This window comes from Cricetulus griseus, chromosome X (assembly GCF_003668045.3).
Source record: "Cricetulus griseus strain 17A/GY chromosome X, alternate assembly CriGri-PICRH-1.0, whole genome shotgun sequence".
Taxonomy (NCBI): domain Eukaryota; kingdom Metazoa; phylum Chordata; class Mammalia; order Rodentia; family Cricetidae; genus Cricetulus; species Cricetulus griseus.
The window spans coordinates 40,613,120-40,636,822 of record NC_048604.1 but is presented as its reverse complement, the minus strand read 5'-3'; the positions used below and the strand labels follow the sequence as shown (position 1 = coordinate 40,636,822).

Below are 23,703 nucleotides of genomic sequence, written 5' to 3'. Positions count from 1 at the left end.
GAAGGAAGGAAAGAAGGAAGGAAGGAAGGAAGGAAGGAAGGAAGGAAGGAAGGAAGGAAGGAAGGAAGGAAGGAAGGAAGGATGGAAGATGCCTTACAGGTTGTGTACAGTCTGATCTCATGGAGGCATTTTCTCAGTTGAGGCGCCCTCCTCTTTGATGACTCACCTTGTGTCAAATTGACTAGCGAGCACAGATTAATTCCAGAAGTGTAGTGTTTAATGTGGTTAGGTAACTCTAAATTTATCTATTTGTAGTCTAGAAAATTTTAATTATAGAGTAGTTAAGCATTGTTTAGTTTTAAATTAATTTAATGATACTATTAACATCTTTATATAGAGACAGCTTAATAGAGCCAGTGAATCATGAATTTTAGTTTCAGACTGGAGAAGTTTCTTGAAGTTACCATTTCTCAGAGCCTCTGTTTCCTTCTGTTATTTCTACCTCTGTGGTCCCTTATTAGCAATGAATGAAATGTGTGGTGGTTAAATATGAAAGGACTACATAAGTAGTAATCATTATTAGTGCCTACATCAGAAGTATCTGACTAGGTGGGAATGGGGGCATGTGTATATAATGCCAGCACTTGGATGGCTGAAGCAGGAGAATCATTATTAGTTCTAGGCCAGCCTGAACTACACAGGGAGGCCTTGTCCTCAGGGAGGAAAGAATATCTGACTGACAATTGTCCATCTATTTATTCAATTTGCTGAAAGTGAACAGAGCCTTACATTCTACTCAACACTCAAACATTGACTGCAAGGGTCTTGCCCAAGGAGAGGAGGAAAGGAAAGATTCCAGAATTAGTTAGTAAAATCCGTTTTGGGCTGGGCATTGGTGGTGCACGTCTTTGATCCCAGCACTTGGGAGACAGAGGCAGGCAGATCCATGTGAGTTCTCGGCCAGCCTGGTCTCCAGAGCAAGTGCCAGGATAGGCTCCAAAGCTACACAGAAAAACCCTGTCTCGAAAAAAAAAATCCATTTTGGACAAGATGAGGATATAGACTGGGAAAATTTAAGAGAAATGTAACCCGGAGTTCTATGGATAGACTATAATAATAATGCTGAGGTTTGTTGTATATTAACTAGACCTGATTGGGTGACTAGTCAGTCATTTCTCACATAGTTTCTAAACTATTCCCAAAATTCAATGCATAAAGATTACTTTGTGAGTCTGTGAGCTGAATTTTTATACTTTATTACCAAAGTTAGGTCTCTACATTATTTATAAATGGAGCTCTTTCAAAACATAGGACTGAACCAGGCCCCCTGAACGCAGGTGTCAGCTAGGAGGCCTGGGCAGTCTGTGGGACCTCTGGCATTGGAACCAGTGTTTATCCCTAGTGCACACATTCCCCATGAAGGGATACTCTCTTAGCCTAGATACACGGGGGAGGGCCTAGGCCCTGCCACAAATGACTTGACAGACCTTGATGATCCCTCATGGAAGGCCTTACCCTCCCTGGGGAGTGGATGGGGGATGGGATGGGGGTGTCGATGGAGGGCATGGGAGGATGGGAGGGAGAGGGAACTGGGATTGATATGTAAAATAAGATTGATTCTAATTTAAATAAAATTTATTTAAAAAATTTAAGGCTCAGTTCTGAAGCTATGGCTCAGAAGTTAAGAGCACAAGCTACTCTTGCAGGAGGCCTGGGTTTGATTGCCAGCAAGCATACAGTGGCTCACAGTTGCCTGTAGCTCCTGTTTCAGGAGATCTGATTAGTTCTTCTAACCTCCTTAGGGACCAGGTACACAAGTGGCAAACAGACATACATATGCACAAGCAAAACATTCATACAGTAAAAATAAATATAATATAGATATAAATTTTTTAAAAAGAACTTAAGACTGGAGAGGTGGCTTAGCAGTTAACAGCACTTAAATGTTCTTGCAGAGGACCTGGGTTCAATTCCTAGCACCCACATCAGATGACTCATAACCACTTATATCTCCAGTTCCAAGGGATCTAACCTGCCCTGGTCTGAAACATCTACATGCACATGGTCCAAATAAACTCACACAGGCACACCCACATTCACATAAATAAAAACAATACAGATTCACTTCATATTGTATTATTCATAGGCATTCGCTTTTGTAATTTTTTTCCTTGATTGACCACTAGAAACATTCTTTTAAAAATAATTTTCCCTTATAATACCCCACCCCTAGGTGAAGACATACAAGAAACTAATGACTGCTGAGAAAGGGAGAACTAGTTTTCCCTGCAGATGAGCCCCTAATTGGTTACTGAGCACCAAGTGGCCAGCCCTAAAATCATATGCATACAAGCAATACTAAACAGACTAAGCAAGTTGCATTTATGTATTTATCTATATATGTGTGTGTACATACATGCATACATATACATATACATATACATATACATATACATATACATATACATATACATATACATATACATATACATATCAAAAGAGGCCATGAATTTCACAGAGTATGATGAGGTGGAAAATGGTAGGGTTGGAAGGAGGGGTCATATAATATTTTAATTAAATATAAAACTTGGTGACTGGAGAGATGGCTCAGCAGTTAAGAGCACTGGCTGCTCTTCCAGAGGACCTGGGTTCAATTTCCAGCACCAACATGGCAGCTCACAATCATCTGTAACTTCAGTCCCAGAGGAATCCAACACCCTGTACTGGACTCTTCAGATACTGTGTACACATGGTACACTGACCCATATTCAGGCAAAACACCCATATATGTAAAAATAAATAAAAAAGGAAAACTCCAAAATTGAAAAAATCGTTTAAAAAGCAAATTCCTGTACTTTAAAATATGATCCAAGAGAGCATGTGTCAATAAGGTGTGTCTATTACCAAGTCTTTATTTAAATGAGGTATAGTAAATTTTGTCTTTATATATCTTTTACTGAGCATTCTGAAATATACATATATCTAAATCTCTTTTTCTAGTAAGTTAAGAATAAATTTACTGAAAAATTCTTCAGATCACATTGTTAATAGAGCATCTTTATTGCTTCTTTCTGTTTGCTTTACAAATATGTGCTCTAGAATGGAAACAATCTGGAGGCACAATTGCAAGCATTTAATATATATCCATTCATGTGTCTTATTACATAAATTTGAAAAATTTTTCAAAAATAGGGCTTAACACAGCATACTTCTTTTCCTTTTATAATAATATGTCACAGAAATTTTTCTATCCACATAGACTGTGATCAGTCGTCCATTTAAGTAATCATGAAATAGCCCACCAAATTACAACTTAAATAGACTAAAGCTTTACATGGGTTTCTGGATATATCAAGGTTATTTTGTTAGACATGATGAAGTAGTACAGTTTCAAACAGTAGGTTCAGGAAGGCTGAATTTAGTTTCAATTTTGTTGGCTTTGAGTTAGAACTTGCATAATTTCCTTACTACCCCAGATGGCATTTGTTGCTTAGCACAAGGTATCTAGTGCCCTTAGAAAAATCATGCTATTTAGAGCAACAGCTTTGAGTTTATATATTTATCTGTCAGTTAAAAAGATTCCTCTCTATTTACCAACTCCTGTTCTATGCCCAGCATGGTGCAAGCAGTGTTGTTTGGTTCTGCTCCAATTTTGAATGGTTTTAAACAACCATGTAAAATTTTGCCAAACTGAATCTTAATATTCTGTTTTATAGTCTGCTTTTCCTCTTTAAACTTGAATGCCACCAATTTTGATTATCTACTTTTATTTGTATAAGTGCTTGCTTTTCTAATAACCAAATATGTAAATTATTGTACTCCAAGGTTGGTTTTAGCCATAGTAATACATTAGTAGTGCATTATAATACTAGTCCTTCAGATAATCACCCCTAACAGATTATTTTGAGACCTGTATTATCTCTAACTTTTGTGCATCTTAATATATGAATAAAATGAAATTGGAAAAAAATGATAAATTATCAGGAATCTGTGTTATTTTTCCATTTAAGAATTCATTGAAAAAATACTACTTAATGTTAATGTTTCTGCTTTGTAGTTTATATAGATTAGTCAACTAGATATTACATATAGATATGTGCATACTTTAGAATTTGTCATTTCAGCCCCTTCCTCCGTTTTTTTTTTTTTTCTTTTCTACAGAGGTTTAGAATATCGGGCTCACAGTGAGCAATTCAAAGCCTTTTTTAGACTACCCAAAGAAGAGACTTTGAAAGAAGTACATGAATGTTTCTTATGGGTACCATTCAGCCACTTCAGTACTCATGGAAAAATGTGCATTTCAGACAACTACATCTGCTTTGCTAGCCAAGATGGGAATCTATGTAGTGTAATCATTCCATTACGAGAGGTAATATAAATTTGGGGTCATATAAGTTTTTAATTTATGGAATACCCTTTAATTCTGTGAATTAGTAAAAAGCTCAGTAAATGTATCCTCTTAGCAATTTAAAATAATCACTTAAGTACAAAATTACTCTTCAAGTTAAAAACACTAGCTTGTGAGATATTTTTAAATTCCTTTTAAAAGCTCTGCGAAAAGTGAAAGTAGGAGAAGTTTTAAAAGTAGATAAAGGTTTAGGATGACACAAAATAAGCTTGATCATTCTGACCCTTAAGATATGATTACCATAATTAAGATTATCACATTTAATGTACTTGTTCAGAAATAGTAGAACTGGTAACGTTCAGTCAAAAATTACAACTCATCACTGAAGGTTTTGTTTATATTATCAATTTCAAAGTCCATGTTACTTTAGCTTTTTCCTTGAAGAGTGAAGTCACTTGAACTAAGGAGATTTGTATCATCATTAACACAAATCTCTCAGTAAGCCATACCACAGACTAAAACTTTCAGCCATGACACAGTAAGCCAAACATATACTATCTGGAAGTGCCAGCACTAGGAGAAAATGTGATTCACTTCTTTATCTTTTTACTCCCCAGGTCTTAGCTGTAGATAAAACGGATGACCCCAACAGATCTGTCATCATTAGCATCAAAGGAAAAACAGCTTTTCGTTTCAATGAGGTGAAAGACTTTGACCAACTGGTGGCAAAACTCAGGCTCAAGTGCCGGGCAGCTTCAACTCAATGTGATGTTAGTACAGAGGTAATTTCTGTTGCAATCACATACTTTTGAAGAAAGTATTTAGAATAGGCTATTTTTTTCAAAAGGATATCCATAGTAATTTTACTATTCATACCTGTATTTATTATTGTAAAAGCCAAATCTAAAGAAATTATATTCTCTACACTATGCACACAAGTAAAAATTAAGTACCTTAGAGTGTTTAAGAACTAATACTTTAAGAAATACTATAATTTCATCTTTCTACTGTATGTGCTGTTTTTCAGTAAGCACACCTTGTATTTTCATACTGACTTTTAACTCAATCTGTGTTTGAGAATTTAAAAGCACATTTGATGTTCTCTTGTACTGGGGCTGGAGAGATGGCTCCATGGTTAGTAGTACTGGCTGTTCTTACAGATGGACCTTGATTCATTTCCTAGCATCCACACTGTTTAGCTCACAACTACCTACTTCAGTTCCAGGGGAACTGATGCCCTCTTCTGGTCTCTGAAGGTATTGCATGCTCATGGTGCATATATATAACGTGCAGGCAAAACACCCACATACATAAAGTGAAAATTTGAAAATGCTCTTGTTACTGCAGATACAGCAATTTTTAAATGATATTAAATGCTTTAATTCCTAATTGTACAACTTTATTAACATAATTTCGTCCTAGGGAAAATAGTGGCATAGGCATTTACTAACAAAATATTAGGTGAAAGGGATGATGAGATGGCTTAGCATGTATAGGGACTTGTCACCCAAGCCTGGCAGCCTAAATGTGATTCCTAGAACCTAAGTAAGAATGAAAGAAGAGAACTAACTCCACAGGGTTGTCCTGTGATTTCTGCGCACACAGGAATAAGTCAATAAAACCATTTTTCAGTGCACAAAATGATTTTTCTATAAGCTTTAAATTACAAAAAAACTAGAGATAATAAATACTCTGAAGAAAGAGGAGTTAGGACCCAATCTTTAACATGTCTTTACAGGAAATATAGACCAGTTGAATTCATCTGAATTTTTCAATTCAGAATCCAGGAGCTCTGTGTTTTTACGTATTTATAAAATGTTCCAAATTTAACTATTTTTATTTTATTAAAGACTCAAAGGTAAAAAATCAACATTGACTTTGCTGGTTATATTGTTTTATTTAGATCGACATATAGAGCCCTTTATCACTGTAGAGTGAACACTGAAATGCTAATTCAGTTATAATGCACTATTGGAAGATTAAGCCTTCCTTCCAATAAACCACAGTGTTTTAATATATGTGTGTCATCTCAGTACCAGGTGGAGAATCCTCATGTAGGCCATGAAGAATTTTTCTTCCCCTACGCATATATTTTAGAGTTTTTTTTAGCCAGAACATTGCTTAACTTGATGTTAGAATACCAATAAAATTTAATCAGTCTTGATAATTACTCTCTTAATACTCTGTATTCTTGCTTATGTCAAATTTCTCCTATCCTTTTTTATTTCATATTTAATGTGCATTCTGATTATTCTTCCCTTTCCTTTAATGCATTTTACTCTCTAATGTGGGAAGAATGACAAATTATTCTTGGAAGCCGCACATGCCTCTGGTAGCTGAGTATCCTCCATTGTCAAGAAAAGATTTTGTTTCAAACTGTTTACCATTTCTCTAGATATATCAGAATGCAAAGGATTTTCTTACCCATTTTAGAAACTTTAATATAGATGCAACAAGAATACTTACTAATCAGTATCAATATAGTGGTTAGCATGGAAATATGTTTTTGAATGCTCACGTTTTATTTTCATTGACTTTTAAGTCTCTGTGTGTATGTATGTGTGTGTGCTCGCACACATGCGCACATGTGTGTGCTTTTGCATGAACACATGTCTTAGTGTTCATGTAGGTACCATAGGACAACTTGCAGAAGTTCTTTCTTTCCATCATATGGGACTGGTGATTGAACTTAGGCCATCAGGTTTGGAAGCAGGCACCTTTACCTGCTGAGCCATCTCATCAACTCACAACTGAAGATTTTCATCTTAACAGTGGTGAAGAATTTTGACCCATTTTAGCATTATCTGCATATTCACTATTCATCATAAAATTTGTGAAGAGAAAGCCTTTTTATATATTTCTTCTTTTATTTGAACTAGAAACAAGATTGTTTTACATGACAATCCCAGTTCCCTCTCCCTCCCCTCCTCCCTTACTACCACTCCCCCAACTAAAACCCTACCTATCACATATCCTTTCTGCTCCCCAGGGAGGGTGAGGCCTTCCATAGGGTGTCATCAGAGTCTATCATATCCTTTGGGATATGGCCTAGACCCACCCCCATGTGTCTTGGCTCAGGGAGTATCCCTGTATGTGGATTGGGCCCCCAAAGTCCACACCTATGCTTGGGATAAGTACTGAAGTTATCTACAGGAGGTCCTGTAGATTTCTGAGGTCTCCTCACTGAATCCCACGTTCCTGGGATCTGGATCAGTCCCATGCTGGTATCTCAGCTATCAGTCTGGGGACCAAGAGCTCCCCATTGTTCAGGTCAGCTGTTTCTGTGGGTTTCACCAGCCTGGTCTGGGCCCCTTTGCCCATCACTCATTCTTCTCTGCAAGTGGATTCCAGTTCAGTTCAGTGATAAGTTGTGGGTGTCTGCTTCTACTTCCACCAGGTGCTGGATGAAGGCTATAGGATGGCATATAAGTCAGTCATCAAGCTCATTATCAGGGGAGGGCATTTAAGGTAGCCTCTCCTCTGTTGCTTAGATTGTTAGTTGGTGTTATCTTTGTAGATCGCCAGACCTTTCCCTAGAGCCTGATTTCTTTGTAAACCTAAAATGTCTCCCTCTATTATGGTATCTCCTTTCTTGTTTTCTTCTATTCTTCCCACGGATCAACCTTTCTGCTCCCTCATGTCCTCCTCACCCCTCCTCTTCTCCCCTTCTCATTCTCCTAGCTCCCTCCCCCTCCTCCCTTGCTCCCAATTTGCTCAGGAGATCTTGTCCCTTTCCCCTTCTCCAGGGGACCATGTATGTCTCTCTTAGGGTTCTCCTTGTTTACTAGCTTCTCTGAAGAGACAGTGGGGACAAATCTCAGTGGTAGACTACTTGTTTAGCATGGGTAATGTCCAGCATTAAAAAAAAACAGTGCAATTTGATTTCTAACTTACAGAAGTTGTTGCTTCAATCTTTTATAGCTATAATCAACTTACCTAAACAATGACAAAAATGCATAGTATAAATTTAATAAATCCAGTGAGTTTTTAAATTTTTTTTATTAGTTCAAATTAGGAACAAGCTTGTTTCACATGTCAATCCCTTCTCCCTCTTCCTCCCCTCATCCCCAACCCTCCTCCCCACCCGACCTACCCCCCACCCCATCCACCCTCCACTCCCCAGGCAGGGTAGGGCCCTCAAAGGGGGCTCTGCAAAGTCCACCACATCATCCTGGGCTGAGCCTGGGCACTTCCCCATGTGTCCAGGGCAAGAGTGTATCCCTTCACGTGGGATGGGCTCCCAAAGTCCCCTCCTACACCAGGGAAAAATAGTAATCCACTACCAGGGGCCCCCTGGAGTGCAGAGGCCTCCTAATTGACATCCATGTTCAGGGGTCTGGATCAGTCCTGTGCTGGCCTCCCAGACAGCATCTGGGGTCCATGTGCTCCCCCTTGTTCAGTCCAACTGTTTCTTTGGGTTTCTCCAACCTGGTACTGACCCCTTCGATCTTCATTCCTCCCTCTCTGCAACTAAGTTCCAGACTTCAGTTCAGTGTATATCTGTGGGTGTCAGTCTCTGCTTCCATCAGCCACTGGATGAGGGCTCTAGGATGGCATAAAAAGTAGTCATCAATCCCATTTTAGGGGAAGTGCGTTTAGGTTATCCTCTCCACCATTGCCTGGATTGTCAGTTCGTGTCATCCCTGTAGGTCTCTGGAAATCTCCCTAGTGCCAGATCTCTCCTCAGACCTATAATGGCTCCCTCTAATATAGTATCTCTCATCCTGCTCTCCTCCATTCTTCCCCCAACTCAATATTTCTGCTCCTCCATTTCCTCCTCTTCTCTTCTCCGGCTCTCATTCTAGCAGCTCCCTCTCCCCTACCCTCATGCTCCCAATTAGCTCCAGAGTTCCTGCCCCTTTCCATTCCTGGGGTCCATGCATTTTTCCCTTAGACTCCTTCTTGTTTCCTAGTTTCTTTGTTGAAGAGGATTATAGGCTGGTAATCCTTTGCTCTATGTCTAAAATTCATATATGAGTGAGTACATACCATGTTTGTCTTTTTGTGATTGGGTTACCTCACTCAGGATGGTTTCTTCTAGTTCCATCCATTTGCCTATGAATTTCAAGATTCCATTGCTTTTTTCTGCTGAGTAGTACTCCATTGTGTAAATGTACCACATTTTCTCTATCCATTCTTCAGTTGAGGGGCATCTAGGTTGCTTCCAGGTTCTGGCTATTACAAACAATGCTGCTATGAACATGGTTGAACATATGTCCTTGTTGTATGAACATGCACTATTTGGGTATATACCCAAGAGAGGAATGGCTGGATCTTGAGGTAGACTGATTCCCATTTTTCTGAGCAACCGCCATACTGATTTCCAGAGTGGTCTTACAAGTTTACACTCCCACCAGCAATGATACAACAACAGACACTGAGGAAATCCAGTAAGTTTTATATTACAAAACTTTAAAAATCTATATCTCAGAGTCTAAATCAACAAATCTAAAGCTGAGCACAGAAAGGACTTCAGGAAGTTTGTCCTTTGTCATAGGACCCATGGAGACATAAAAATATGTTATAAAGGACAACTGCTTCCACAAGTAATTGGGATCATGCATAAGCACCAGCTCTGTCCAAATTTTAACTAGATATCAATTACAGTTTTCCACAGTTTAATAAGTTACACTAAAACCTGGGTGCATGAACAGCTTTTATAAAATTCTGACCAACTGGTTAAAAAATATTAGCCTTGAATTTTGATGTGTATAATAAAGAAACATTACTAGATAGATTTTGAAGCTACTAAATATAGGAAAATTGGGCTCTTTTACCTTAGCTTGAGGCAAAGAGGCCACAAGAGTAGAACGCACAACTAGATCCCTTCCTTTATTTTAAATTGCATTACAAATTAATCATAAGACTAGAGAACAGTGGTTCTCAACCTGTGGGTCGAAACCCTTTGCAGGGAGTAGGGGAGTGGAGAGGGGTAGGGGATGGAAGGGTAGGAGGGTGTCGAACTACCTTTCGTAGGGATCTAAGACCATCAGAAAACATATATATTTTCATTATGATTCATAACAGTAGCAAAATTACAGTTGTGAAGTAGCAACAAAAATAATTTTATGATTGAGGGTTACCACAACATGAGAAACTGTATTAAAGGGTTGTAGCATTAGGAAGGTTGAGAACCACTGCTATAGAATGTTAAGAAAAGTAGAACTGGTTTTATGCCTTAATGTGTTTAGATAGGCAAATATTTTGACAGATTATCAAAGCATATGTAAATATATCTAATTAGTTCATGATTTTGTCTTAATTTCTACATTTTTAATTGTAAATGTTGAGTTCTAGGAACACTTATTCTACTTGATAAAATAATGTGTTATCTAACTTTAGAATTGCAAATAAAAGACGATAGAGCTAGGACCTGTAACCCTAGCTACCTGGGAAGATGAGGCAGAAAAAATTGCAAGTTTAAGCACAGCCTGTGTAACTAAGGGAAACTCTGTTTAAGAATTAAAAAATAAAAAGGCTAGAGATATGGCTCAGTATTACTGCACATATATAGCACATACATATTCCCTGGATTCAATCCATATTTTAAAAAAATAAAGGAGGTTTCTTTTCATTAGGGAAATTTTTATTTTATTATTATTAGTATATTATTTGAGGACTTCATACATGTATACAATGTATTCTTATATATTCACCCCTATTCCTCCTTCTTACTCCTCCTAAACCCCTCCTAACTTCGTGTTTTCTCTTTTTTTAAACAGCCTACTGAATACATGCCTGATATTGGGTGGTTTATTTGACAACCCGTGGCGTGGCTTCTGGGAAGAACATTTTCCCTTGTACTAAGTAACTCAAAATGTGTGTGTGTGTGTGTGTGTGTGTGTGTGTGTGTGTGTGTGTGTGTGTGTATGTATGTATGTATGTATGTATGTGTTCTTTTGCATTACCCTCCCCTCACCACTTAAATCTCCCTCCCCAGGATTCCCTTTTCCCATTTAATATCACCTGTGTTCTACTAATTTTTCTCCAAAGGCGACTTTAAACAAAGGAAACAGAAGGAAAAAGGGAAAAGAATTATTTGCTTATTGCACATAATGATACAAACAGAAATAGTAGTTAAACCCACATGACTGATTTTTGTTTGCCTTAGGAATAAGGAAATATTAGCTAGAGACATCCATCTCTGGGTAAAGGCATTTGCCACCAAGCCTGACAACTTGATTTTGATCCCTGGTGGAAAAGGAAAACTGATCCCATCAATTGTCCTTTGATACATACACACACACACACACACACACACACACACACACACACACACACACACACACACACACCACACACACAACACACACACTGCACACACACACACACACACACACACACACACTCCCACTGCACACACACACACACACACACTCCCACTGCACACCACACACACACACACACACACACACTCCCACTGCGCGCACACACACACACTCCCACTGCGCACACACACACACACACACACACACACACACACACACACACACACACACACACACACACACACTCCCACTGCACACACACACACACACACACACACACACACACACACACACACAATAAATAAATGTAATAAAAATTTTAAAGAATAAGAAGGTATTTTTTAGCTGGGCGTTGGTGGTGCATGCCTTTAATATCAGCACTCGGGAGGCAGAGGCAGGCGGATCTCTATGAGTTCGAGGCCAGCCTGGTCTCCAGAGCGAGTGCCAGGATAGGCTCCAAAGCTATAAGGAGAAACCCTGTCTCGAAAAACCAAAAAAAAAAAAAAGGTATTTTTTTCTGTGTGACTACAATTAAAAATAGGTATTGTAGCTCAAGGGGAGTAGATGAAACCAGAAATTTTATTAGAAATAAAATTTGCAGCCTATTTTAAATTATGGAGTATGAATGGGATGCAGTTTACAGTAAGCTTCTGGTATTTGAAAGAAGTGTTTTTTTGTACTTTTCTGTCTTTTTTCTTTTCTCTTTTATAGCTCAACTCTGTCTCCCAATCACTTTATTGTGCTGTGTTTGTAAGATATTTTAAGTGCATTATTTCATAGAAAGGTTATACACAAAGAAATATTAACCTTTGCCCTATTTTTCCTTTACCGTTGAAGCCATATCCTATTTCTAAAATCAGTGCTTGGTAAAAAAAAAAAAAAAGTGGATAAAGCAACTTAAGGGTACAAAATAAACAACCTGTGTTACTTTCTAGATGAGGTTGGGTTATGCTCAGACAACAAAATGTCCTTTCATAATTGTGAGCACCCAAATCCATGCCATTTGGAAATGGTATTAGCCATGAAGTAACAGTCAGAGGAAAAAAAAAACAATTCACAAGAATTAAGCTTTGTTGCTTAAATAATTACTTCATTGCACCCTCTGACAATTCAAATGCTAAATTGTTTCAAGCCACTGTCTTTGTAAGTGAATGTGACTTTATGAATACTTCAGAGGTAGTTATAAATACAGTTAGAATACTTGCTATTGCTCTTATAAATTTGTATCTAGGGCTTTTTTCACATAAGAGGTTTTTCTCTTCCTCCTCTTGAATATTTTTCTAATAGTTTGAATATACTATCAATAGATAATTGGGGCTTCTGTCATATGGTTTAAACTAAATAATGTGCATTGATTGACATTTGGCATGCAATCATCATTTTTTTCTGTCTGTATTTACAAAATATAAGATGCTACTTTCCATCTACCTGAGCTATGGACATCATTTTTATTTTTCTTAGGCTGGTAAAATTTGAGAAGTCAAATGAGTTTTCTTTTAAATCGCTTAAGATCTTTGGCATTGTGTCTAGGCTCAGCCCTATCCAAAAGAATATGACAGACATTTAAGACCCCCCTATGGAAGGCCTCACCCTCCCTGGGTAGCAGAAAGTGTATGGGATCTGTAGGTTGTTAGTTGGGGTGGGGGGGGAGGCAGGGGAGGAGGGGAGGGAGAGGGACCTGGGATTGACATGTAAAATAATTTTCTAATAAAAAAAGGAATAAAAAAGATCTTTGGCATTGTTAATTTTCAGAAGCTGGGTAAATTGAAGTGTATTAAAATTAAAAACAGAGGTAATAAAAGTCAAACAGAAATACAAATAACTGAAAGCTGGGCAAGATGGTGCATGTAATCCTTGCACCCAAGAGGCTTGAGGCTAGAGGATCCTGAGTCCCAGGACAGTTGGAGCTGTGAGACTCTGTCTGAAAAACAAAAGTAAAGCAAGCAAAAAAAAAAAAACTGTAGTAGAAAATTAGAGCTCCCTGAGTTTAAAATGTACTAAACAGCTATAGTAACCACCACTGTGGTTGAAGCATTAGGATAGGCATGTATAAATGTAATGTGTTGTTCCATTTTCTTTTTTTTTAAATATTTACTCTTTGGGGGGCCCACCACCCAGCTACCAAATAATCACACAGAGACTTATTTTTACTTATGAGTGCCTTGCCTTAGCTTAGTTTACTTCTAGCCAGTTTTTCTTAACTTAGATTATCCCATCTACCATTTGCTTCTGGCCTTTTACCTTTCTCTATTTCTTTTCTTCTTATTCTGCACTTGGCTATGTAGCTGGATGACTGGCCCCTGCATCCTCCTCTCCTCCTCCTTTTCTTTCTCCCCCTCTTCTCTTTTTGTCTTTTTATTTTCTCTGCCTGCCACCTACCTATCCTCTCTGTCTCTCTCCTGCCCAGCTATTAGCCATTCCGCTCTTTATTAGACCAATCAGGTGTTTTAGACAGTCAAAGTAACACAGCTTCACAGAGTTTAATGCAACATAAAAGAATGCAACACATCTTTGCTTCATTAAACAAATATTCCACAGCATGAACAAATGTAACACATCTTAAGCTATTATTTCACAACAGTAATGGAATGAAGAGTGTAGAACTAAACCTTAACATCTACGATTTATTGATTGTCAGCAAGGATAGAAGTTAATTCAGTAAGGGATTAAAGTCTTTTCAACAAACGGTTCTGGGACATGGATAACCATACACAAGAGGTGTACTTGGACTCTTCCCTTAAAGCACTTATAAAATTAAGTCACAGTGGATCAGAGAACAAAACTGTAAGTCTAAAATTTCCTAAGTCTTAGAGTAAATGTAGCAGCGAAGTCTCTGTGCCTTTGAATTGAGGACAGATTCCAATACAGTAGGTATTCCTCCAAACAAGGTAATGAAATGACCAAGTAAGCACATGAAAAGCTTTCTGTACTGTTTGTTGCTAGGGAAATTTAACTCAAAACCATAACAGGATGCTATCCGTTCATTTAAAAGGTTGCTAATAATTCAGGAAGATATAAAGATCTTGAAAACCCCATGGACTGCTGCATGGAATGTAAAGTGCTATACTGCATGGGAGCACAGTTAGGTAGTTCCTTGAAATGTTGAACATAGATTTACCATATGCCCAGTAATTTTACCCATAGATATCCACCCATGAATACTAAAATGTTCTCACAACTACTGTTCATATATGTACCCAGTGAAATTATTTCCCAAAAATTGTTTAAAAACATCACTGTCTACAAAATGATGATTAAATGTAATGTATTCATACAGTGGCATAATTGTCTTAGTGTTTCTATTGCTGTAACAAAACAATATCACCAAAAATCAAGTTGGGGAGAAAAGGGTTTATTTGGCTTACACTTCCATATTACTGTTCATTCAGGACAGAAACTCAAGCAGAGCAGGAACATGAAGGCAGGAGCTGATGTGGAGGCCATGGAGGGGTGCTGCTTACTGGCTTGCTCCTCATGGCTTTCTCATCCTGCTTTCTTACAGAACCCAGGACCACAATCCCAGGGATGGCACCACCTACAATAGGCTGGTCCCTCCATCAATTACTAATTAAGAAAATGCCCTACAGCCAGATCTCATTGAGGCATTTTCTCAATTGAGGTTCCCTACTTTCAGTAGTTTGTGTGACGTTGACATAAGACTGCCAGCACACATATTATAGGGCAATAAGGAGAAATGAAGTGGTGATTCATGCTACTCCATGTGTAAACTTTGACAATACTATGCCAAATGAAAGGAGCCCAACACAACACATATGGTAAGATTCCACTTATATGAAAGTCTGAAATAAGCCAGTTTATGGTGATAAATACAGGTAGTTGTCTAGAATCTGAGTGGGATGGAGAAGATGATAGGGAATGGCTACAAATAGTAAGGAATTGCTGGGTACTTTAAATAATGCTAGTAAGAGAATGTGTGTGAAATCTTTGGAAATGTTTCTGTTTTTCTTGGGAAGCTGTTTAAGGGTGGAGGTGCTGAGAAGTATAATGATTTTAACCTTATAAGAAGGTATTTTTAGTAGAATACATAATTTTATATGTGAGAGTTCCCACTTTTATAACCACCACAATGAATATACATCAGATACATATACATATATATATATATATATATATATACATACATATACATATACATACATAGTTGGGTATTTAGTCAGTCTGAATTTGAGACAGGATCTCACTTTGTATATCCTATACTAGCATTTAGCTTGCAATGTATTTCAGGCTGGCCTTGAACCTGCAATCCTACCTCAGCCTTCTGAGTAATGGGATTATAGGAATGATCAACATTATATAGCTTATTTATGTTTGTATTTAGTTTAGCTAAAACATACCCCATTTTTACATGTAACGCAGTATTTATCCTTTCACTCACTAAAGGACACATGGTTGCTTCCAGCTTGGGGGAATTAGTGAGTAAAGTTTCTGTAAGAATTCACATGTATGTTTTTGTGCAGATGTGAGTTTTTAACTCATTTGAGTACATGAGTGGGAGTATCATTACTAAACTGTATGTTAAACCTATATTACTTTTGTAAGAACTGCCAAACCATCTTGCAAAGTAGCTATACCTTTTTTAAAAAACCAGAAATGAGCAAGGGTTCGTGTTCTACATCCTCACAGTGACTTGATATTGTCGGTGTTTTGATTTTAGTAGGTGTGGTTTGTTTTTCAAAATGCATTTCCTATTACTGTGTGATGTTGAATATTTTTGTATGTTTATTTGATGTTTATCTCTTTATATCTTTTGCCTACTATTTATTGGATAGTTTATTTTATTTTCCTCTGATGTCCACTCAGTTTTTTCAATTCAAGCTACAAATAGTTCCTTTAAAAATTAATTGGCCTCTTATGAATCCTTGTAAATACTTCCTGCTTTCCATTAAACCAGTGCCATGGTCTGACTCTTTTTTCCTTGGCTTCCTGGACAGGCTAGCTTTTTCTAATGTTTAACAGAAGGAGTTGTTAACATAGTCTTATATAAAGAGTCTAGGAAGCACCAATTTAATCTTTATGATATCTTACCTAAGGGTTCTTTAGCTGTGCTTTTGAGTTTTACTGCTTTAATAATTGTGGCCCTGGCTTTTATCTTTGCCTGGAAGCCAGCTCTTGCTTTGAGAATTGTCTTGTCATGTAGGGAAACCAATACATTTCTAAAGCTAGCAAATTATAGCTCATTTGTGGTTATAGTTTGTTCCTTAGCTTCTCTTATTGAGAGAGTTGGGTTTGAACCCATGCCTGTGTGGACCACAAAGCTTGTCTCTGAGAGCTGGTGATGTGGCTTGTGATAGAGTGTTTGTCCTGCAAGCATGGGATCCTGGGTTTATTCCCCACATGCCAAATATTAAACAAACAAACTTATCCTCTTGCCAAAAGGGCCTGTTACCTCTTTGTACAGTAGAACAAATAGACATTTCATAAAATCCCAAAAGAAGGGTGGGATTTAGATGGGGAGAGAATAGATGTCAAGTGTTCCACTTGAGTCAATGTATAGAAATGGAGAGAAATGCAAGGTATGTTAGCAGACAGCTAGGCCACAAAGAATGCACTGCAATTCTATTCCTCTTCTCGTTGCTTTGCTCACTTCCTACTTTCCATTTCCTAGTGGCCATTTTTACATCCATTTTCCAGTGCAAAAATACTACATTCCAATCTTCTGTTATTTGGTCCACATGGGTTGTCTTTCTTTAGAATACCCTTCACCTTGCCTACCAGTACAGTTACTTACCTCTCAAGGTATAAAACTGAATGCTACCATCTCTGGAAGGCCTGTGTGTGCAACCCCGCTGGCATGTGTGCAGAACAAATACATGTGCAAAGCCACAGTACCCATGTTGAGGTCAGAGGAGAATTTTGGTGTCAGTTCTCACTTCTGACCTTGTTTAAAGCAGAGTCACTCTTGTTCACTGTGGACACTCTTGTTCACTGTGGACACTCTTGTTCACTGTGACCACCTCACTTCTGGCTTTGTTTGAAGCAGTCACTCTTGTTCACTGTAGTTGATTTGCCAGCTTTGGGAATTCACCTGTGTCTTCCTGTAATCTTCTTGCCTAGAAATGATGAGAATACACACGTATATTACTTTGTACAGCTTTGCACAGGCTCTAGAGATCTGAAGTCAGGTTTTCTTGCTTGTACAGCAAGAACTTTGTTATATAAATGTATTTAGTTAGTTTACATCCCCACCATAGCGTCTCCTCCCTTCTCTCCTCCCACTCCCTCCCTACTCCTCCCTTCTACCTCCCCCCAATATATTCCTCCTCTGAAATTTCTCAGAAAGGGGCCTACCTCCCATGGGCTTCAGCAAAGCATGATGTATCATGCTGCCATAAGACTAAGCACCTCCCCTTGTATTCAAGCTGAGAAATAGGATCCCAAGAACCCGCCAAAGCACCAGAGACAGCTCCTGCTCCCATTACCAGGAGTCCCACATATAGACCAAACTACACAACTGCCACATACATGCGGAGGACCTAGATTGGTCCTGTGCAGGCTCCCTTGTTCTTGGTTCAGACTCTGTGTGTTCCCATGAGCCAGGCTAGTGGTTTCTGTGGGTTTTCCTGCAATGTTCCTGAGCCCCCTGTTTCTTAGAATCTCTCCTCCCTCTCCTCAACAGAACTTCCCAAACTCTGCCCAATGTTTGGCCTTGGGTCTCTGAATGTGCCTCCACCAGTCACCAGATGAAAGCACTCCTGTGACAACTGGGGTAGTCACCAATCTGATCACAGTGCATGGCAGTTCAGGCTACAGCAAGAACTATTACACACTAGTAGTCATCTCCCCAGCCTTATGGAGTGTTTTTAAAAAGACCCTCCCATAAGCCTTCCTTAATAGTTAGGCTATGTTATAATAAATAAAAACTACCCCAAAATTGTAACACTATAAAAATTATTTGGTCTTAACATTATAAGCATTTATTTCTTAGGTCACAATTGAATGAGAGTTGACTAAGGTAATATTAATAAGTTTCACTCCATAAAATTCATATGGGGTCCCAGGTTCCCAATGGCTACACCACCTTCTAGTATGGAGATTGCCAACCTATAACATGTCCTGGTAAACAAGATTTTGAAACATAGCCATGCCATTCAATTATGCTTTGTCAATGAGTACATTAATACCACAATGGGAAAATTATTAGGGACTTTATGGTCCATGAAACTTAAAATATTTGCCCTCTGACCTTTGCATAAAACTTTTGTTGATCCTTCATCTGGGCCTGTGAAGAAAGAATCTGGGTCTTTTATTAAGAGTAGTTTTTTTCAACTGTTTTGATATCTTGATAATATCTGCTTTATAAACTTTGTATATGAAATCCAACAACTAGTCACCCTCAGGGACATTTTCTATTGGATGCTTTTTTCATATTTATAAATTTATTTTCAAATTGGCTCCAGGTAATGTTTCAAAAAATTTGTCTTGTGTTCAGAATTACTGGCGGGTCATAAAATGGTCAACAGTGCCTGATTAGGTTTTCAGCCCACTTAGAATCATCTTTGCAGTTAATTCCAGCTGGATGGCTTACACCACTAAATAGGTCCCATCTCCTACCATGGTGACAGAGGATGTGCTGCTTTTTTTTTAAAGTTTTAATTTTATTTTTTAAGCCTGCCTTCCCAAGAGCAGCTTCTGAGTTAGCAGAATTTAGTAATCATTCCATTACAGGTTTGATTTCCTTCAGTGCCTTGAACTTTTAAGTATTCCATCTTTTGTCTGAGGCAATATTTCATGTGCAAGTGTTACTCAAACTTCAGAAGGTTATAAATTGCCCTTATTTTCATTCCCCACCTTGAAAGACAGTTGAATAACTAAGACCCCTCTCTGCCACATTGATTTCCTTGAGCAGTTCAGAGGGGTACACATGTGTGCATACTTGCAGATAACCAAGAAGATGTCTAACCTTTCAAAATTCCATATGCTTATCTGGCTATTCATATCTTCCTTTCAGGTTTCTAGGCACCCCTTTTCCCCCAAATGAAGTCACAAAGTAAACAGCTGTGCTGCTAGAAGCAGGTCACTGGGGTTTTCTTTAATGCCCCGGAAACAGGCTCTTTTTCAGAGCTGAGCTGTGACTCAAATCAGATCACACCTTAGAAGTGGAGATTTGCCGGGAGCTGCCTGTTAGATCAGATATGAACTGTGCTGAGGATAAGGTGGCGTTTAGGGGAACTCCAGAAGACCTACGGGCTGCCTTACTGCTGGCTTCTCATGGCTGCTCCACTTCTGACTTAGGGCAGGAACAGCCTCCAGTTAAAGCCGCTCAGGCTCTGGTGTTCTTACTAAGGTTCATGAGGGGATTTGATGCTTCTTCCCTCTCGCCCTCCTTTTCTGTGTGTGCTGGGGATAGAACCTGGGCTCTTAGGCTTGCTGGGCAGTCACTCTTCCACTGAGGTACATCTTCAGCCTGCATTATTTTTCTTTCAATGAATTCTTTAAAGTCATTATTTCCTCTGGTTAACTTGTGGGGTTCTGAAATGGTTTAAGTGTTTGACAGTATTTTGCGGCTTTTGTTGAGGAATTGGGCTCACTGAGATTCTGAGTGTGTTGTTTCCAAGATCACTTTGTTATAGTCTTTATTTTGACAAGAAAACCATGCTTCTGGGACATTTCTTGAGTATTTAATAGACCATAGATTATGGCTTATGAATAGTAGACAGAACATTAACAGATTTTCTTCTTTCTTTTTTGTTTTCTTTTCTGGGGGTGGGGGTGCTTGTTTGTTTTGTTTTTCAAGACAGGGCTTCTCTGTGTAACAGTCCTGGCTGTCCTGGAACTTGCTTTGTAGACCATGCCGGTCTCAAACTCACAGAAATCTACCTGCCTCTGCCTCAAGATTGCTGAGATTAAAGATGTATGCCACCACAGCCTGGCAACACATTTTTCTTAATGAACTTCTGAACATACATTGAGGACAAACACATAAACACATTATGACTTTCTTTTTCAGGTTGCTATTAGTTCTGATGCTACAGGCCAATGTGGTCATTTGGAGGAGCAACCTTTGACTTGTCAAAAAGAATGCAGCAAAACTGTAAATACTGAAGCTTTAATGACAGTATTTCACCCTCAAAATTTGGAGAATCTTGATTCTAAAATGGTAAGGAAACAAAATAATTAGATCTATGGATTGAAGCAGTCAATGAAAAAATCTTTAGAACATACTAGATCAGTGGTTCTCAACCTTCTTAATGCTACAGCCCATTAATACAGTTCCTCATGTTGTGGTGACCACCAGCCATAAAATTATTTTTGTTGCTACTTCAGAACTGTAATTTTGCTACTGTTATGAATCGTAATGTAAATATCTATGTTTTCTGGTGGTCTTAGATGACCCCTGTGAAAAGGGCATTCAATTCCCAGAAGGATTGTGACCCACAGATTGAGAGCCACTGTACTGGATGGTATCAGAACAGAAAGCTTTACATTTGAGGTTTGAAGTTTGCTTCCACAACACTCAGACTATTATCAATAGTGACGATAAAAGAGGATGTTGGCTATTGAGTCTCAGTTGCAAGATGACAGTTTGAAGCTTTTACCCCCTAGATGTTAGGCTTTTGCAATGTTTAGGAGTTTAGCTAGTTTAACTAGTCATGATACTAAATTAAAACTGTTAGGTTTGCATGGGCTTAAGACTTTATATGTTAAGGGTCCAGTGCGTTACTATGTGCATATGATTTTTGATTTTTTTAACTGTACATACATTATTTCATGGTAAGCAGAATGAACAAGTTATTTTAAAGAAATTCATTTCTCACTATTTATTTGCCTTGATTTTTCTGTTACAGCTGAAAGAAAAGATGAAGGAACAATCTTGGAACATCTTATTTTCTGAATGTGGGCGTGGTGTTAGCATGTTCCGGACAAAGAAGACCCGAGATCTAGTTGTAAGAGGGATTCCAGAGACTTTGAGAGGAGAGCTCTGGATGCTTTTCTCAGGTAGTACATTTCTTTGACTCATTCATTCAATAGACATTAAGGATGCCTCTTCTGAGAGTTATGCTCTGAGCACAAAGATGGCTAGGACATGAGTTCAGACTAGTCAAAGGGAAAAAACTGTATTTATGTGTTCTTACCTAAATACATATCTATTATCTGACAACATTAATTTAGTAGGCAAGATATGTATAATTGGCATTATAGGGTTCATATCTGTAGCATCAAGGGAAAATTAAAAGTAAAAACTTCTTGAAAATGTTATTCTGATAAATAATAACGATGTTGTAGACCCATGTAATACTTTCCTTTTCCTTCATTTTCTTTCTTTTTTGTGTGTTCAGATGTTATTTGAACATAAAGCTAAACCTCAAGGTAATAAAATACAAATATGCCACTATATGCAAATCTTAGCTTTATTTTATTATTCATTTAGCATGTGAACGCAATTGTCCTTGCAGGTGCTGTTAATGACATGGCTACTAATCCTGGCTATTATGCTGAAGTGGTTGAACAATCCTTAGGGACCTGCAACTTGGCTACTGAAGAAATTGAACGGGACTTACGTCGCTCTCTGCCTGAGCACCCAGCGTTTCAGAGTGATACTGGCATATCTGCTCTGAGGCGGGTACTGACAGCTTATGCATATAGGAATCCAAAAATAGGATACTGCCAGGTACAACTTCACTGTCATCTCAAATATTATGTGCATATTTCAAATGCTATTATCAAATTCAACTCTAGAATTTTGGGACATATAATGAGAACAGATGTAGAGCTGAGATTGATAGTGGATATTATTAAAGTAAGTAGGATGATAGTGGGAACATTTTAAAGTATTGATATTTCAATATTTTCTTTTTTAAAAGATTCATTTTTATTTATGTATATGTGTGGGTATTTGCCACATGTGTGTAGGTGCACTTGGAAGCCAGAAGAGGGCATTGGCTCTCCTGGAACTGGAGACACTCACACAGCTGGATGCTACCATCATGGGCACTAAGAGCTGAACTCAGGTTCTCTAAGAGCACCAAGAGTTCCTAGTCACTTTTTTAGCCATCTTTTTTTTTCTAAATGGGTAATGGGCTTGTAGTACAAACATGGGGACCTGAGTTTGAATCTCTAGCATCCGTGTAAACAAATTTGTATATGGTAGGGTGCATCTGTACCACTAGTGGTAGGGAGAGGTGGATCCTGGGGGCTTGCTATCTAGCCAGTCTAGCTGAAATGGCAAACTTTGGGTTCAGTAAAAAAATTCTTAAAAATAAATAAATAATAAATAAAGTGGACCTCCTAACTGACACCCACATTCAGAGTGCTTGGTTCAGTCAAATGCTGGTTCCCCAGCTTTACAACTGATGTCCATGTGCTCTCACTTGGTCAGGTCAGCTGTTTCTTTGGATTTCTCCAGCAGTCTTGACCCCTTTGCTCATCACCCCCCCCCTCTCTACAACTGGATTCCAGGAGTATGGCTCAGTGCTTAGCTGTGGGTCTCTGCTTCTGCTTCCATCAGCTACTGGATGAAGGTTCTAGAATGGCATATAAGGTAGTCATCAATGTCATTATAGGGGAAGGCCATTTAAGGTAGCCTCTACACTATTGCTTAGATTCTTAGTTGGGGTCATCCTTGTAGATCTCTGGACATTTCCCTAGTGCCAGATTTCTATTAAAACCTATAATGGCTCCCTCTATTATGGTATCTCTTTTCTTACTCTCCTCTATTCTTCCCCCGATTCAGTCTTCCTGCTCCCTCATCTCTTCCTCTCCCCTCCTCTTCTCCCCTACTTTCTCCTAACTCCATCTCCCCTCACCCATGCTCCCAATTTGCTCAGGAGATCTTGCCCCTTTCCCCTTCTCCTGGGGACCATGTATGTCACTCTTAGGGTCCTCCTTGTTTCTTAGCTTCTCTGGTGGTGTGGATTGTAGGCTGGTAGTCCTTTGTTCTATGTCCAAAATCCATATATGAGTGAGTACATACCATGTTTGTCTTTCTGTCATTGGGTTACCTCACTCAGGATGGGTTCTTCCAGTTCCATCCATTTGAGTTGGAATTTCAAGATTTCATTGGTTTTTTTCCTGCTGAGTAGTACTCCATTGTGTAAATGAACCACATTTTCTCCATCCATTCTTTGGTTGAGGGGCATCTAGGAGGCCTGGGCAGTCTTTGGGACCTCTAACAGTGGAACCAGTATA

General features: G+C 38.5%; 1 protein-coding gene across 5 annotated transcripts in view; it reads left to right on the top strand.

Annotated features, from left to right (window-relative positions):
• The window catches only part of Tbc1d8b (TBC1 domain family member 8B), a 66,351-nt gene that overhangs the window by 21,886 nt on the left and 20,762 nt on the right, over window positions 1-23,703 (top strand). For 4 of the 5 annotated variants that reach the window (XM_035449921.1, XM_027433618.2, XM_035449922.1 and 1 more), the window contains 5 exons: window positions 4,102-4,309; window positions 4,906-5,070; window positions 20,525-20,674; window positions 21,363-21,513; window positions 21,972-22,186. In XM_035449921.1, coding sequence (XP_035305812.1) covers window positions 4,102-4,309; window positions 4,906-5,070; window positions 20,525-20,674; window positions 21,363-21,513; window positions 21,972-22,186 — 889 coding nt within the window. The remainder of the gene's footprint in view (window positions 1-4,101; window positions 4,310-4,905; window positions 5,071-20,524; window positions 20,675-21,362; window positions 21,514-21,971; window positions 22,187-23,703) is intronic. The other variant, XM_035449920.1, reaches the window with a different exon arrangement.